General features: G+C 51.6%; 5 protein-coding genes across 5 annotated transcripts in view; 1 reads left to right on the forward strand and 4 right to left on the reverse strand.

Moving 5' to 3' along the window:
* The window catches only part of C8A04DRAFT_25191 (uncharacterized protein), a gene marked incomplete at both ends in the record, with an annotated part of 2,155 nt that extends 2,074 nt beyond the window's left edge, over positions 1 to 81 (reverse strand). Inside the window, one exon of the mRNA XM_062779467.1 lies at positions 28 to 81. Within this exon, the coding sequence (XP_062640368.1) occupies positions 28 to 81 (54 nt within the window). The remainder of the gene's footprint in view (positions 1 to 27) is intronic.
* A 2,990-nt stretch (positions 82 to 3,071) lies between these two features.
* On the reverse strand, positions 3,072 to 6,205 carry C8A04DRAFT_25192 (tyrosyl-DNA phosphodiesterase-domain-containing protein; the record flags this gene model as incomplete). The annotated part of the gene is made up of 9 exons (XM_062779468.1): positions 3,072 to 3,456; positions 3,763 to 3,819; positions 4,062 to 4,261; positions 4,344 to 4,556; positions 4,627 to 4,700; positions 4,756 to 4,787; positions 4,860 to 5,035; positions 5,140 to 5,322; positions 5,393 to 6,205. The coding sequence occupies 9 exons, from the start codon at positions 6,203 to 6,205 to the stop codon at positions 3,072 to 3,074; spliced, it is 2,133 nt and encodes a 710-aa protein (XP_062640369.1).
* Positions 6,206 to 8,601: 2,396 nt separating this feature from the next.
* C8A04DRAFT_9402 (uncharacterized protein) lies at positions 8,602 to 10,011 on the reverse strand (the record flags this gene model as incomplete). Its single annotated transcript, XM_062785467.1, has 2 exons — positions 8,602 to 9,677; positions 9,723 to 10,011. 2 exons carry the CDS (start codon positions 10,009 to 10,011, stop codon positions 8,602 to 8,604), a joined length of 1,365 nt encoding a protein of 454 aa, XP_062640370.1.
* Positions 10,012 to 11,437: 1,426 nt separating this feature from the next.
* C8A04DRAFT_25194 (E3 ubiquitin-protein ligase RBX1) lies at positions 11,438 to 11,968 on the forward strand (the record flags this gene model as incomplete). The annotated part of the gene is made up of 4 exons (XM_062779469.1): positions 11,438 to 11,545; positions 11,602 to 11,680; positions 11,741 to 11,811; positions 11,870 to 11,968. The coding sequence occupies 4 exons, from the start codon at positions 11,438 to 11,440 to the stop codon at positions 11,966 to 11,968; spliced, it is 357 nt and encodes a 118-aa protein (XP_062640371.1).
* Positions 11,969 to 12,214: 246 nt separating this feature from the next.
* C8A04DRAFT_25195 (microsomal signal peptidase 12 kDa subunit-domain-containing protein) lies at positions 12,215 to 12,659 on the reverse strand (the record flags this gene model as incomplete). The annotated part of the gene is made up of 3 exons (XM_062779470.1): positions 12,215 to 12,412; positions 12,469 to 12,528; positions 12,609 to 12,659. The coding sequence occupies 3 exons, from the start codon at positions 12,657 to 12,659 to the stop codon at positions 12,215 to 12,217; spliced, it is 309 nt and encodes a 102-aa protein (XP_062640372.1).
* Between the last annotated feature and the right edge of the window lie 685 nt (positions 12,660 to 13,344).

Consider the following 13,344-nt stretch of genomic DNA (forward strand, 5'->3'; position numbering starts at 1 on the left):
GGGGGGGGGGGGGGGGAAAGAACTTACGATGCTTGTACCGACAAAGCCGGTAAAGGTCGGGACGACAGCCATGTTGTTCATGTTGTCGTTTTTTCGAAACTATATCCTACGTCAGATACAAACCTGTTTACGAAATTTGAAAGGCAAGGGAGGATAGTCGACATGGCGATGGCTGGGTGCTGGTCTACATTAGTCCGGAGAGTCTATGGTAAGTGTGGAAAGGGGTTGGAGGGATGGAGGCTTGGGGAGATGGAGGGAGGATGAGAGGGGTGGGTTAAGGATGGGGTTTGGTTTGTTTTGTATGTATTTTTTGAGCTTGTTCATCTTTTTTTGCTTATCTTTTTGTGAGCTTTTTAGATCTTTTTTTCTATATTTTTGAGCCTTCTTTTTGGTCTTTTTTTTCTGTGAGTTGCTCAATCTCTTTTTTTCTCTTGACCTTTTCTGTTTTTTCTTGCTCAGTTCTTTCTTGCTCTATTTTGTTTTGCTCTGTCTTTCTTCTCAGCTGTTCAGGCTTGTCTTTTTTTTTTTGAGCTCTTTTTTCTGCCTATTAGGAAAGTTGGGAATGTGGAAAAGCCAGAACAGAAGCCAAAACGTAAGCCAAAACATGGAATAAGGATCTTGGACGGGATGCCAAGAGAAGAGCAAGGCCGGGCTGTACCGGTGAGGTCGGTTGAGTAAAAGGGTAATAGGGATAGGAATGGAAATGGGAATGGGCATGGAATAGGGGATTGAGAATGGGGATGATAAGGGAAAGGGGAATAGAAAAGGGTCGTTGGGGTCACGACAAGGCAGCAGCAAGCGTAGGGGTGGGCGAATGGAAAGGGGATACTTACCCACGACGGTGGTCGAGGTTGAGACTTAAGAGTCTTGTTGGGTCTTGTGATACAACTATTATAGTTGTTAGTGAATGAAATCAACACAGTGTAGGGGAAAAAGGTAGGAGATGTGATGGGGAGAAGCCAGTTGGTGGGTGATACTTACCCACGACGAATCGAGGTCGGAATTGAGATTTGGTTTTGATATAGACTACATTAGATGTTAGTAAGGAACGATGACAAGGTGGGAAACAACTGGGCAGCTGATACTTACCCACGAGGTGAGTCGAGGTCTAGTGGTGTGCTTGTAGGTATTGTCTTATAACTGTGATGGTAGTTAGGAAAAGAAAGAAACATATGGTAGGACAACAGAGGTAGGATGAGAGAGGTAGGATGAGAGAGGTAGGATAGGAGAGGTAGGATAAGAGAGGTAGGATAGGAGAGGTAGCATAAGAGAGGTAGGATAGGGGAGGGGGTATAAGAAAGGTAGGATAGGAGAGTTAGAATAAGAGAGGTAGGATGGAGAGGTAGCATAAGAGAGGTAGAATAGGAGAGATAAGATAGGAGAGGTAGGATAGGAGAGGTAGGGTAAGAGAGGTAGGATAGGAGAGGTAAGGGAAGAGAGAAAAGAAAGGTGATACTTACCCACGATAGGATCGAGGTTGAAGGTTGAGGTATGTATTGAGGTATATATGTTTGTTTGAAGCGTGTGTGTACTTTGTATATTCACTGAGGATGAGAATATAAACTTAGAACTGAGCTGAGAAAGTAAGAGAGAACTTCCCCCAGACTCAGGGGGAGGACGCCTTTTTATACTTCCCAGGTCCCAGGGCACGAACCTCTTTACGATGGCTTCCAAACCTTACCAGAACATCCTAAAGCTACCTCTATCTTCCATTTCCATGCTTAAACTGCAAGTGAACGTCCTCTGTAGCATCATTTTGGTGCGAAAAGCGCACATTACGCACCTGTGCGGACGAGGTAAGATTCCCGGACCCGGTTTGGACTTCAAGAGAAGCTTCGTTCCGGCAAACACCATTGCGCACTCCAAGGCCGCATAGTTTCGATGCGTCTAGATGGATTGCATTGACTCATTTCAGAGGATTCGGGGAAGTCGAGCTGGTTCTTTCCTGGTCCTTCTCTGCAAGCTGAGAGACGCGCGGCCATAGTATGCATTCAAGCGCAGGGAAGAGACGCAAAATATCCAGATGAAGCGGAATTGGGTAGAAGTAACCAGGCAGAGCATGTTTTCAACCTTTCCGATGAGCGCAATAGAATTCTGGACTCGGGAGACATGGGGGATAATTTCGTGCTAAACACTCGCCAGCCCTACCGTCTTCCGGTGGAATTCCTTGCCCAAAACTCACATTCATATAATCCTCAAACTAGAAACTAAGTTAACCGTTCATACCAAATTTTTACCTTTGTACGTCGACTCAATACTCATCCAACAGCCGTGTAAGTGGTGCGTGTAAGTGGTGCGTGTAAGTCGTATAAGTGGTCACTTTCCCTTTTGGGAAAGTAAACACACGGACCCCTGCATCGCTTGCACACAGAACCTTGAATCCCAAGCCTTGCGCTACAGCACCGCTTCATTTCTCACATATGCAAAGAAGCACTTCGAAGGACTCGCAATGCGCAGCCGCGAATTCCGCAATATGCACTCCCGGTTGCGCTTTACTTTCCGGCTTCCGCCGGGTTAAAACTGTTTTGCAGAAGCTTTCTACATCGGTTTTGTGAACGCAAGCAAGCGCTTCCGTTGCTGGGTGGATGCGTCTCCACAATAACTGATGGGAGAAGCCCGTAGGGCAGCAAGCAGCAAAGGAAAAGGGGCGAAGCAAACAGATATCGGCATTCGATTCAATGTGCTATCGGGCGGGTTGGGTGGATGCGGCCAGTCTCTAATCTGAGTTTTTCCGTTTTTCCGGGTCGCTTTTGGAGGGGAGGGAATTGAAAATCACCTTGGGGAGAAAGTACCCAGATCGAAGACAAAAGCGACAGAGATATACGGCCTTGGAAGGCCATCTCCCATAAGCTACAGATCTCTTTAGTTTACACTAATTACAATTAATTAACACAATCCCAGCCATGGCAACAGCGCGGCTCCTTATTCCTAATGACCCAAGTCGTCCGCCGAAACACTACACAACCCGCCCAAACGAATGGGAATGAAAAGGCCCGCAAACCTCCCCAGTTCCTTCTCCCACTTTCTCTCTCTTCTCAACCTGCACGCCCTCGTCATAACCCACGCACGTCTCACCCCCTCTGAAAAAACCAGGGCGTCCGTCTATCAAAATCCGGCCCAGCACCAACCAGAGTCTGGGCCAACAACCCACCCCCCCTTCCACCTCCTGCCCCTTGCCCGTCGATAATCTCGCGACTAGGCCATTCCATCGGCACAGGCAGGTAACCCTTGAATGCATCCAACTTTTCGCCGCCCGCGAACCATTTATACGGGTCGTATCCCTCCTGATGGGCGTTGTTGTTGTTGCTGGCACTCTGAACCGGCGGTTTCGACTCGGCTGGGAATGAGGAAGGGGTGGGTAGGTTTTCTGGTGTGGGTCCATTTTTGGCCTCGCGCTCTTCGCGCTTCTTTTTGTCGTACTCGTCGTCACCTGCTCGGAGGAGGACGCCGCATTCCCTGTGTTTTTGTGAGTGAGTCGTGGGATGGGGTGTGCTCGGGCATGTTGAGGGAAGGAAAAGGAATGGAAGGGTCGGGAAGTTGTGCAGTTTGAAGCGTGCAGGAGATTAAGGGACCGTGGAAGGGGTTGGTGAGCAAGTTTTTGACGGGGTGGCTGAGCAGAGCGGGAATAAGGGAGATAGAAGTAGATGCAAGATGGTTCAAAGCGTTGTTGCGGGTAAACACGGCCAAGGCATTTCCATGAAACGAGACAAGTCGCATGGAAGGAAATAGCGGGAATGGGGGAGATAGAAGTTGATAGCATACCAATTACGGCATGTGATCGAAGGTTCACCGGTCTCAACGTCGCCCGACACGATTCCCCTATGAAACGAAGAGTCAGTATCAGTAAAGTCAAGAAGAATCCACAAGATTCGAGATGTAGTTCCAGTCCCGACGAAATTGCTGCGTGGAAGAACAACTTGCGAGACAAAACCAGGCTGTGGTTGAGTCGCTCGACAGGCTGACTCTAGTCCAAGGGCCCGGGCTGGCAGCACACGCCGTTCTTACGAGCCGGGCGATTTCTCTCCGACCAACAAACAGAGACAGAACCGGACAAGACCTACCAAGCACTTTCAGACAGGTTAGCGCTGCCCACATAGGCATAGCATCGACCTTCCCGAATAGATAGGTCGCTAGGCCGCATGTACATGATCTTGCTGTGCATGAGAACCCCTGGTCGAACAGACTTGCAATCGCGAAGAACGCGTTTAGGAAACGTCTTGGCATCCCACCATCGGCGCTGGAAGCAGATCGTCCCAGCACCCTGTTGATTGTCAGAAACTGGTGCAATAGAAAAGACATGGTGAAAAAGAAAGGAGGAGAGTGGGTGCGCGGGGGGTACCGACATCTTCGCCTCCTTTGCTCTGAACCACGGTTTCTCGCGATGGAAAAAAGACACGCATATGCTCGTCAACTTTGTACTTCGCTTCCTCGAACAGAGCCTTGCGTTTGCTTTTGTTGCTCGCTGTTAGGGCCTCATACCCAAGCTGGGGATCGCCGGCGCAGGCATAGTACATCGACACCAAAAAATTGTATTTTAGATTTCCGAGAGAAGCACACTATCATGGTGATTTAGCATTAGTCTCCGGCGGGCGGGGAGGGGGGTTGTTTAAATCACTAGAAACATACCACATAGTCGATTTCGATGGGGTCGTTCCCGAGTCGCACGAGAGAGCTAATTTGGTGACCGAAGGCGGGGTATCCTATAAGTATTAACTTTGCGCTCTGCCGTAATACAGAATGAAAAAAGTCATGTACCCGTATGGCACCAGTCCGCGTGTGTGCCGGCACTAGCAAGGTAGGTCGGTCAGTCAGCCATACTTTGATTTGCCACAATACACGCTTCGCAAGATGGACCATACATGGTGTGGACAAAGTGGTAAGGCGCCGTCTCGGAGAAATCGTAGTTGCGCAAGCTGTCAATGAGGTTCCCCTCCAGGCCCTGCGCTCGCAAAAATGTGTTCAGATCCCGACTGAATGATGTCGACTCGAACTGCTTCCCTGGACCTAGTTTGGGCAGGTCAATCAGAAACACCATCTATCGAACGTTAGCACATCAACCCCAATGAACAAGTATCATAACAAGCCATCATAATCTTCAGGGCAAGGACAAGAAAATAATAAAAGGGAAGGAGGACACACATTCTCCATGGTCCCCGTCTCGCCCCAGTCATACGACATCAGGTTGCCCGTCGGGATCACAATCCGCATGTACGTGTCGTACTTGAGGAGCATCAACTTCGAGTGCATCGCGCCCATCCCATACATCGGCGGGAAGCAGAACCGGATCCGGTTGCTCGGGACGTTGGAGCGCATCTCCTCTTTCTATCCCCAGCGGTCAACAATGTTAGCTCGAAAAACTCTTCTTTTTGTCAGCAGAATGCGATATTCTCACCTGCGCTTCATTCGCCGCAAAAGCCACCAAGATCAATTTAGTCCGCGAAATATCCACCTTATTAAGCAGCCAGTTCTCGTCCCACTGGTACGAGCTCAGCACGGCTAACCGGAGCTGCTGTTTCTGAAGGACCTCTTCGATCTTGATATCATCCCCCTGCCGCGGGTGGCCGTACGCCCACGTCTTCTTGACCGCGCCGCGGGGGAAGGGGAGACGTCCGGTCGAAGGCGGTGTTGATGTCGTGACCTGAGGAACTGCCGCTGGCTTTTCCTCCTTCTTTGGCGGGGGTGATGGTGGTTGTGTGGTGAGGGGTGTGCTCGCTTGCTGCTGCTGGTTCTGCTGCTGGATCTGCGGTTGGTTCTGCTGCTGCCGAAGTGGTTGTGTGCTTGCGCTTGTGCTTATGTTCTCAACCTTGGGCCGCTGCATCACCCGGGTAAGATCCTCGCCAGACGAAGACGCCTTGCGTTTCTTCAGCCTGGCCAGCCTTTCCTCCTCCATCTTCTTCCGGTCTAGTCCCAAGGCTGAAAATGAGAATCCTTCTGATGACGGTGCCGTCTGTTGCTCTGCTTTCGGCTGGATGGCGCTGCTTCCTTGGGTAGAATCAACAGCTGCAGGGACAACACCATCCTTCCGACCTCCATTCCCATTCTCGACCACCACATCATCATCATCATCGTCCTGCGTGAGATCAATAACCCCACCACCGCCACCACGTTTCTCCGGCTCCCGCCCCAATGACATGGCAATCGCAGTCCTCAAAGCCTCATCCTCATCCCGACCACCATTGATACCGCCGTCCCAGTTCTCCGCCATCGTCGACACCCAGTAGCGATGACGACTATCACGGCCGTAATTCCAGATGACTGCTGAATGTGAGTTGTTATTATTGGCGACTGTGGTGAGATGCAAGGACGTTGTTGTTGATTCTGGCGATGAAACCCACGCTCGTGATTGGACGACCGTTCGAACAGGAAATCGTTGCCAGGTACAAACAGGCGCTGCGAACTGCGACAAACAGGGCCGCTGTGTGGCCTTTAATAGTACGAACCTCGTAAATACGGCCACGTTGTCGGTCGGTCGGTCGGTCGGTTGTGAAATGGTGATAGCTGAAATTTTGGTGTTTTAATTCCTGGAAATGGAAGGGGGAAGGGTGTGGGGAAGGTATTGGAAATGGCGACAACCATGAAAATAAATCAATGTGACACTTAGTTAGAAGCACTGCGCCCGCTGTGAGCGATAGTAACTTTGGGTCAATTGAAGAGAGCGAGTTGGGAGAATAAAGATCGGCAAAGAAGTCGGACCTGGATAACCTTTGGAATACCAATTGCAAATGGGAAATTGCATGGTCATCTTTGTTCGCGAGGGTTTGTTAGTGGTGTCACGTGATGGGTCGGAAGTTGAACAAGACGGGATGAAAGCAGTGTAAGGCGTAAGATGGAATTGGCCAAAGATGTCAGGTGTAAGGAAAGGATGGGTTGACAGTTTATGATCTCGAGGTCGAATGATTGCTGTGTGGTTTGCTCGTGGGGGTGGGGGATTTTCGACAAGTGGGCTTCGGGCAATCCACCCCCAACAACGTCCTAAGCACGATATTCTGGAAAAAGGAAGCTATCTTACCAAGTGCCTAGTGTGTAGAGTCGGGTGTTGGGGGGGTTTTACGCCGAGATGCGTCAATACTTTTACCATGGCAGACATAAAATTCACGTGAAACAACATATCACCAAAATCAGGCCGCATCAAAGTGGGAAATATCAAGTGTCTTCAGGCGCGTCAACTACCCTAGGTATGCTTTCCGTAAACTTAACTTGTGCCAAATCCACGATACTTGAGTCCCTTTTTTTTTTGTTTGTTTTCTCTTTTTTTTCCCCGCGTCGTAGGTTAGTTAGTTAGCATGTCGGTGATGCAAATGATTTCATAATGTTGCCAGCCAGGTGTGTTTGCGAAAGTGGCTTAAGTCCGTCCGCTCGTCGTTCGTCCCCCGGGAGATGTCCGTCGACCATGTTAACCTATTCTTCAAACCTCAACCGCTCCTCCCCCACACGTCAAGCATGAACTCATCGGCTCGATAGCGAAAGTGCCCCATTCCATCTCCCAAACCTCGCACAACAACCGCCTGCCTCATTCACCTCACCGTTTCCCGGCCTCCCCAACTTCCCCCACCACTCCCGAATACCTATAAGCGAACGATACCACCAGCGTAGCCCCCTCTGTTGCACGCTCAACTCCAGAGACTCTCCCAGCCTAGAAAGCTCCCGGTGCGCGCAGTAAGGGGTATCTGATGCAAATAAGGAATAAAAAGAACGCAAGAAAAGAAGGAATAGCAAGAAAATCAAGTTGAAAATGAAAATGAGAGAACCCCGCTAAGCCCAATGCACCCGCCCTATGAGTCCATGCGCCGCTCCCGAACCCAAATGTATGGAAACGAAAAGAAACGACACTGACCCAAGTGACATGGCCCAAAACAGCGCGGTATAAAGTTTCGAAAAGAAAGCGCAAATCACCCATCCCTCCTCTTACACCAGGCGGTATCTCTTCTCTTAGTGTTGTTTGTTTCCGCCATCTTTGCCCCCTCTCGACCCCCCCAACTCCGTCTATCGCAAATCCATGATTTCAGTGTATCCGCCTTGGCTGTCCTATACCCAGGACAAGGTGGTGGGGATCCCTTGTAAGTGGCTGCCCCAATCCAGAAAATAATGATGATGAGGTTGTCGAAAGTATGATAGAAGAAGCGGTGGGGAGAGAACGAAAAAGGATACGGTTACCTCCCCAAATCACCGCCGCCGATGATCGACCGATACAAGGCCGCCGGAAAACAGAGTAAAACGCGCGCCCCATGCCCTGTGCTCGAAAAACACAAACACACCAAGCCCCCGTCCGTTCCGACCGACCGACCACCGTGGCACCGTTCGCCCCCCAGATGCTTGTTGAATACGTCTTTATCCGTCCTGCCTTTCCTTTAAACAAGCGATGAATGACCCCCAAAACGCCGGAGCATAGGAAAACTGGAATGAAGGAACGAAGAGAGGAAGAAGAAAAACTGAAAAAAAAGAAGAAAAAAAAGGAAGGCTGATAAAACATGGTCCCAGATCCGGTAATGAAATAACATCCGAGCGCATAGTTTGCGAGAAAGCTATTGCAAATATAGCTTCATTTCCCTTTCCCGCCACCTGAAGGAGAAAAGAAAGCGGTTCTGTTCACCCGGTGTTCTGTTAAGAGCTTTGGTAATGGGCTGGCGGAGGTGCCGGCGCATGGTTTAGCTTCAACATGCGCCGTAGACTATCCTCCATGTTCAGGATATCCGCCGAGCGAATATTTCCGTGGTTGTTGGCAGCTGAGGGCGCGACATTCGACGTCGCCGGGTCTCGAGGTGCCTGGTGAGGGTTCAGAAGGAACGGCGAAGGCATATGAGCGGACGGGTAAGTTTGACTCTGGGCGGTGAAAGGCGGGAGGAACTCAGGCGTCCGTTGGGAATGAGGTTGGATGCCCGGTGAAAAAGGCTGGGGCACGATACCAGTAGAGCCTGCTTGCGGGGCCGTGGGTTCTTGAGACTGTTGTTCGCTCGATACCGAGGGGATAGCCAGAAAGCGCTTGAGCCGTTCACTCATATCCATGGCCGCCTGGTCCTGCGGGGACGCTGCCGGGCTCTGGGCTGGCTGAAATTGTTTCTTATTCGATCGAGCCGCTCGGATGCGTTCGTTGTATGGACGAGAAAGGGCAGGACCGATGGGTTCGCCGGGGCTCGGGGTGCCATCGAGTTCACTGGTGGGGATGCCGGACGAGGGACTGCGTTGGGCCGCCGAGCGACGGTTGTTTCCAGAACCGAGATGGGTCCTTGGGAGAGTCTTGGGTTCCACCGGGGAACGAATTTGGGACGGCGGCGAGAAAGGGAACGGGTTAAGGCCGAGGATGTTAGCCGAACTCGCTCTGCGCGCCCGCTCTTTCTCGGCTCTATCAGCTCGGAAGAAAATGTCGAGGGGGGACTCTTGCCGAGCAGCGTCTTCTGGAAAAATTCGATGCTGCGGAGTGGGAGCGGCCTCCGAGTCGGTGGCCGGGGGCGATGGCTCACGGCTGGCATGGTCGGTTTCTTGGACAGAGGGCGAGTCTAGAGCCTTGGCTAAGAAGCTCGGCATTGGAAGCGAGGACGGCGCCGGAGAGGCATGGAATGTCGCGCCCGCAAAGGCGGCCGCGGCAATCGATTTCGACGTTGCTGTTGCGTGTGGAGGGGTTATACGGCCGTGTTTTGCTGGGCCGGGTGAGGACACCTGCTTTGCTCGTCCCTTGTTTCCTTGGCCTTGTCCTCCCCCATTCCCGCTCCCATTCCCACTCCCACTCCCATTCCCAGCCCCGTGTCCATTCCGAGCCTTGGACTTGCCGCCGTGGTTGGGCTGCGACGATGGGGTCGGGCTGTTTGCATTCGCCTTTTGGGGCGTAAAGGGCCCCGCGAGCTCGAGGGGGAAAACGGCTTCGCTCGGCATGTCGTTTTCCGAAGCATATGTCCTGCGGGGTGAGAAAGTGGGTAGTTTCTTGCCTCGCCGGATTGGAGTGTGTTTTTGGCGCGGTAACGGTGATTGTTGCTGTCGTTGTCGTTGTTGTTGCTGCTGCTGTTGTTGCGGTTCCATGGTTATGAAGGTTGGCCTCGGGCCAGGTAGTTGGTGCGGCACCAAAAGGTCGGTTGGTCGGTTGGTCGGTTGGTCGAGGTTGTGAGTCGCGGAAAGAGGTACTCCTGCCGTCGGTCGGGTATGACGAGTTTGAGTCCCGCCTCAGTGATGCGCAAGTGCACTGTTTGTTTGCGCTGAGCGGGGCAACGAGTCAGCGACGCATTCGATTGGGGGAAGGCCAAGAGTTAGGGGGGAACAAGCGGCGGCCGCGCCGAGACAGAGAGCGGAAGCCACAGCACCGTAGCGGAGTGAGGAGAATAGGGGGTAATATTACTGCTGTGATATGAAGTGCTAAGAGTATTGTGTGCGTTGGTTATTTTGGAATGCATGATTTGGTTTTGTTTGGCTTCGTGGATTGAATGGGTTGGGATGGGAATGTCGGTTCAGGTAAGTCACGACTGACGGGAGGCCGAGGGAGGCATCCCAGCTCCCACCCACTCGGGCAAGGCTGAATGAAAAGCCGAGAGCGGCCCCTGTCTCAGGCAGCTTGGCGGCCCGCATGTTAAAGTTGGACAAGGCGGCTTGGGCGGTCCGTGGGCTGTGATAACTAGGGGATGACCATATTGTCAAGAATACATAGTAAATAGCTGTGCGGCCCTCGGGGCTTGTGATCAGCCGCACTTGAGAAAGCTTGTGACCTCGAGCTCCCGTTGCTCGTTTGCGGATCAGATTCTTTTGAGGGACTAAGGCTAGGATATCACAGTAACGTTATTAGTATTCGTATTGGGGAAAGAAAGCACTGTGCATTCACCAGAGCATCTCCTAGCAAGCTATACTATTAAATCGTCATCGAGTTTGAAGATCATTAATTACTCGTCTAGCTCCCTCACAAGATAGAAGCCGTTTTGATCCTCCCTCCCGAAGAAAAACGAAATAAAACCCTACTCTGTGAATCCAGAGCACCCAACTCTCTTTGACCTATAAAGCACTGTATGCAAACTTCGGGGATATACGTTTATCAAGAACACCTTCTCTGCCTGGAACAAAGAACCAAAGCGGCCTATGGCGGGGCCACTGACGCCCCTCAACTAACCTGCACCTGCTTGCTGATAACTTTCCAACTCCGAAAGCCCGCCAAAAGGTGCAGGTCTCTGACAACAAACAATCAAAACCATCTCTTGCTTGCACACTTTGCGGCACAACCTAAAAGGTAATTTTGAATCCGGCCCGTATCCGATACCAACAGCTTAACCCCAACCCAAGCCGCATGAACTGATGACCATTATCCACAGGAGCTTTCGCGAACCTTGACGTCCAACAACCGAAGGCCCGCGCATCCCTCGTAGAAGCCGCCGCAGAACAACAACCCCTCACCACCAACAGACAACTTGGGTGGGGGCCCTACGAACATAACCAACCTACATCTTCGTACCGATTGTATTACACCATGGCGGACGTTGAGATGACGGATGCGCCCACTTCGGCGCCCGTGGCCAAGAAGGCCGCTCCTGAGGGCGAGGTGAAGGAGGGAAAGAAGCGGTTTGAGGTCAAGAAGGTTCGACACTACTCAGGATGGGGCATTGCCCAGACTTTTCACTGACACAACCATAGTGGAATGCTGTCGCTCTCTGGGCCTGGGATATCGTCGTGGACAACTGCGCGATCTGCCGGAACCACATTATGGACCTTTGTAAGCGTCTATGAGCAGTCTTCAAGCCCGGATTCTCCGATTAACATGGTCGATTTTTAGGCATAGAATGTCAAGCAAACCAGGCTTCTGCGACCAGCGAGGAATGCACCGTCGCTTGGGGTATTTGCAATGTGAGACTCCGTCCACCTTTTTCAGATTGAAACGTCATCATTACTAACAAAACTGTAGCATGCCTTCCACTTCCACTGCATCTCGAGATGGCTGAAGGCCCGACAAGTCTGCCCACTCGACAACCGGGACTGGGAATTCCAGAAGTATGGCAGATAATCGCGAGCGCACCTCGGACAATACTCTTGGGGAACGGATAGGGATGGCAACAGCAGCATCGGCGGCCGGGATGAGGCGTCACGGATCAGGCTTGGGCCTTTGTTTGGTATGATGGGGCGAAATCCATTATTAGATCGCTCTCAAAGGAGGCACAAATAAGCAAAGTAAGGTGTTGTGGGTTCGGCATGACGTTGTGGAGTATATTTGCGGTGTTCGATGGTTTTGGTCTTCCATTCCATTGCTCTTTTATCGAAACATTTTATCATCCACCACGAGATTTGCCGGCGGTGTGACGCCCCCCACAGGGAGCCATTTCACTGGGTGTCGGTTGTAGAATGGCCACGGCGGAACAGCGAGGAGGAAAACGGCGGCGGTCCCGATGAGACCAATGTAGACGGCGAGCTTGATGTCCTGGAGGAAGTAACCGACGAGAAAGGCGACCGCCTAGACAATAAGTGTTAGTCCATAACCCATCATCAATCCTGAAACTTGTCACTTGCCCCGACGAGTGTCAATGCCACATTGACGAGAAGCTCAACCAGCTTCTGGCCCTCAAAGTCCTTTAAAACCAAATGTTAGTATCCGAAGCCAATGCACTGCGCGCGCTGTTTGGGTGGGAGAATGGCGAGAGTAAACGAACAATCTGGCCCTCAAATATGTCGCGCGCCTGTTCTAATAGTTGCTCAGCCATCGTGAACCTGGTCGTTGGAAAGAGCGATTGGTGGCTCCGTGTACGTTGATGGACTGATAAGTTGATCACCTTGAAGCTGTCACGAGCAGCGGGCTACGAGTGGATGGACGGCCCCAACGTGGCCTTGAGAGTTGCCGGGAACGACCCTGGAAAACAGCCAATCAAATTGCCGAATATCTCCAAGCCGCGATCCAGGCCCGCACTCGGTTCCTGAGCTTCTGAAGCAACGACAGGCCGAGGCGAAGCACCGAGAAGCCCATTATCTCGGGCCCAATTGAAGCACCACGCCCCGATTCCTTCGAGGGGCCGAGAAAGAGAAAACCTGCAGGTCCTTGAGGTCCATTAAAACGCCAGGTGACGCCAAGATTTTGTTTTGCCACCTAAGGTTCAGAACCTGTCCCCTCGCTGGGCATGTGGGTACTCAAGTTCTGGAGGTAATTATGTACCTGCGTACCTTTTAGGTCAGGTACTTCAAGGTTATAGAATTGCCCGACGTTACCGATATTAATGGCACTTCAATAACATTATAAACCCGTACTTGCAGTCTGTTTTGGAAACCCCTCCTTAGATTTAAGATAGACATCTTTGGTGGTGACAAGCGGTTTCCGAGTGTTCGGAACTTCGTCACCTGACGCTTCCGGGCGGTCTCACTAACCGCCACCGTCATCAATCGATGACTAACGAA

The sequence above is a fragment of the Dichotomopilus funicola genome, assembly GCF_033296635.1.
Source record: "Dichotomopilus funicola strain CBS 141.50 unplaced genomic scaffold C8A04scaffold_5, whole genome shotgun sequence".
Classification (NCBI taxonomy): Eukaryota; Fungi; Ascomycota; class Sordariomycetes; order Sordariales; family Chaetomiaceae; genus Dichotomopilus; species Dichotomopilus funicola.